Below are 1,822 nucleotides of genomic sequence, written 5' to 3'. Positions count from 1 at the left end.
CATTCCCTGCTGTGATGGAGGTGCTGTTAGGGAGGCCAGCTCTGTCAGAGAACTGACCCGTCCCTGCCCCTGCCTGTGGTCACAGCGCTGCCACACCACAGCAGTAGGAGAGAGCTGCCAGAGCAATCAGGCCTTCCAACAGCGCAAGGGATCAGAATGGAGAATGTGGAAATGGGAAGAGAGCAGCTGTGAGAAGACCAAGGCTGGTTCTCCCTCCTCTTCTTCCCTCTCCTCTGTCCTGTTCTTTCCCCTCCACCTCTGCACACAGGCATGCCCTGCAGCTCCAGAGAGGCCTTCAAACGGAGGATCTGGAGCAAACAAGTTGCTGGAAGGTTTGTTCTTTCTTTTTTTAAAAACACAGAGAGCGCGGGGCCTCATTTACAGAGACTGTGGGACTCACAAAATTTGGAAAGATGCATAATTAGAAACAGCACAAATGAGAATATTTCTTTGTAGACAACATTATACAAAGCAAACAAAAAAAAAAACCAAAGCATAACAAAACAACCAAAACCCAAACCAAAACCCAACGTTACAATGAGTTACATGATGAGAGATTTGCAGAAGATGACAGTTTATTGCTTCTGAAAATCATCTGGTCATCAGTTTCCACAGGGCATCCTTGAGCTCCTGGTTCCTCATGCTGTAGATGAGGGGGTTCACTACTGGAGGCACCACTGAATACAGCACTGCCAGCACTAGATCTAGAATGGGGGAGGAGATGGAGGGGGGCTTCAGGTAGGCAAATGTGCCAGTGCTGACAAACAGGGAGACCACGGCCAGGTGAGGGAGGCACGTGGAAAAGGCTTTGTGCCATCCCTGCTCAGAGGGGATCCTCAGCACGGCCCTGAAGATCTGCACATAGGACAGCACGATGAAAAGAAGACAAAGAGAAGCAACCAAGGCACTAACCACAATAAGCCCAATTTCCCTGAGGGAGTCTGAGTGTGAGCAGGAGAGCTTGAGGATCTGGGGGATTTCACAGAAGAACTGGTCCAGGGCATTGCCCTGGCAGAGGGGCAGGGAAAATGTATTGGCCGTGTGCAGGAGAGCATAGAGAAACCCACTGCCCCAGGCAGCTGCTGCCATGTGGACACAAGCTCTGCTGCCCAGGAGGGTCCCGTAGTGCAGGGGTTTGCAGATGGCAACGTAGCGGTCATAGGCCATAATGGTGAGAAGACAGAACTCTGCTGTGACAAAGAAGATACAAAAGAAGAGCTGAGCAGCACATCCTGCATAGGAGATGTCCCTGGTGTCCCAGAGGGAATTGGCCATAGATTTGGGGACAGTGGTGGAGATGGAGCCCAGGTCAAGAACAGAGAGGTTGAGGAGGAAGAAGTACATGGGGGTGTGGAGGCGGTGGTCACAGGCGATGGCGGTGATGATGAGGCCGTTGGCCAGGAGGGCAGCCAGGTAGATGCCCAGGAAGAGCCCGAAGTGCAAGAGCTGCAGCTCCCGTGTGTCTGCGAACGCCAGGAGGAGGAACTGGGTGATGGAGCTGCTGTTGGACTTTTGTTCACTCTGAGCATGACAAGAAAGAGCAGTTGACAAGATAAGGAAGGCTTCGTTGAGCCAATCCTCTTTCCCAAAAAATCCCTGCAAAATGACTTCTCTTCCTTTGGAATAATTTCATTCAGCTCCTTTTTGGAGATCAGGTTTGTGCTACTGAGGGCACTTTCTTTGCAGGGACAGAAATCCTTCTCTTTCCCATTGCCTTTAGCCTGAACACTGCTGAGCCCTGAGGGACAAAAGGGCTCTCTGTGCCCTAGTGCAGAGTCAGGAGAGCTGCTCTGCTCACCAGTGACCTGCCGGGCACCACCCA

At 51.8% G+C, this 1,822-nt stretch overlaps 1 protein-coding gene across 1 annotated transcript; it reads right to left on the bottom strand.

The window, feature by feature from the left end:
• Nucleotides 1-591: 591 nt before the first annotated feature.
• On the bottom strand, nucleotides 592-1,503 carry LOC134507637 (olfactory receptor 14C36-like). Its single transcript, XM_063318431.1, has one exon. It carries the CDS (start codon nucleotides 1,342-1,344, stop codon nucleotides 592-594), a length of 753 nt encoding a protein of 250 aa, XP_063174501.1. The 5' UTR covers nucleotides 1,345-1,503.
• Between the last annotated feature and the right edge of the window lie 319 nt (nucleotides 1,504-1,822).

This window comes from Chroicocephalus ridibundus, chromosome 25, assembly GCF_963924245.1.
Source record: "Chroicocephalus ridibundus chromosome 25, bChrRid1.1, whole genome shotgun sequence".
In the NCBI taxonomy this organism is placed as follows: Eukaryota; Metazoa; Chordata; class Aves; order Charadriiformes; family Laridae; genus Chroicocephalus; species Chroicocephalus ridibundus.
This window is presented reverse-complemented; position numbering and strand designations above follow the sequence as displayed.

Bases quoted from the DNA above. Each gene is read 5' to 3' on its own strand.
- LOC134507637 (XM_063318431.1), bottom strand. From the start codon at position 1,344: ATGTACTTCTTCCTCCTCAACCTCTCTGTTCTTGACCTGGGCTCCATC.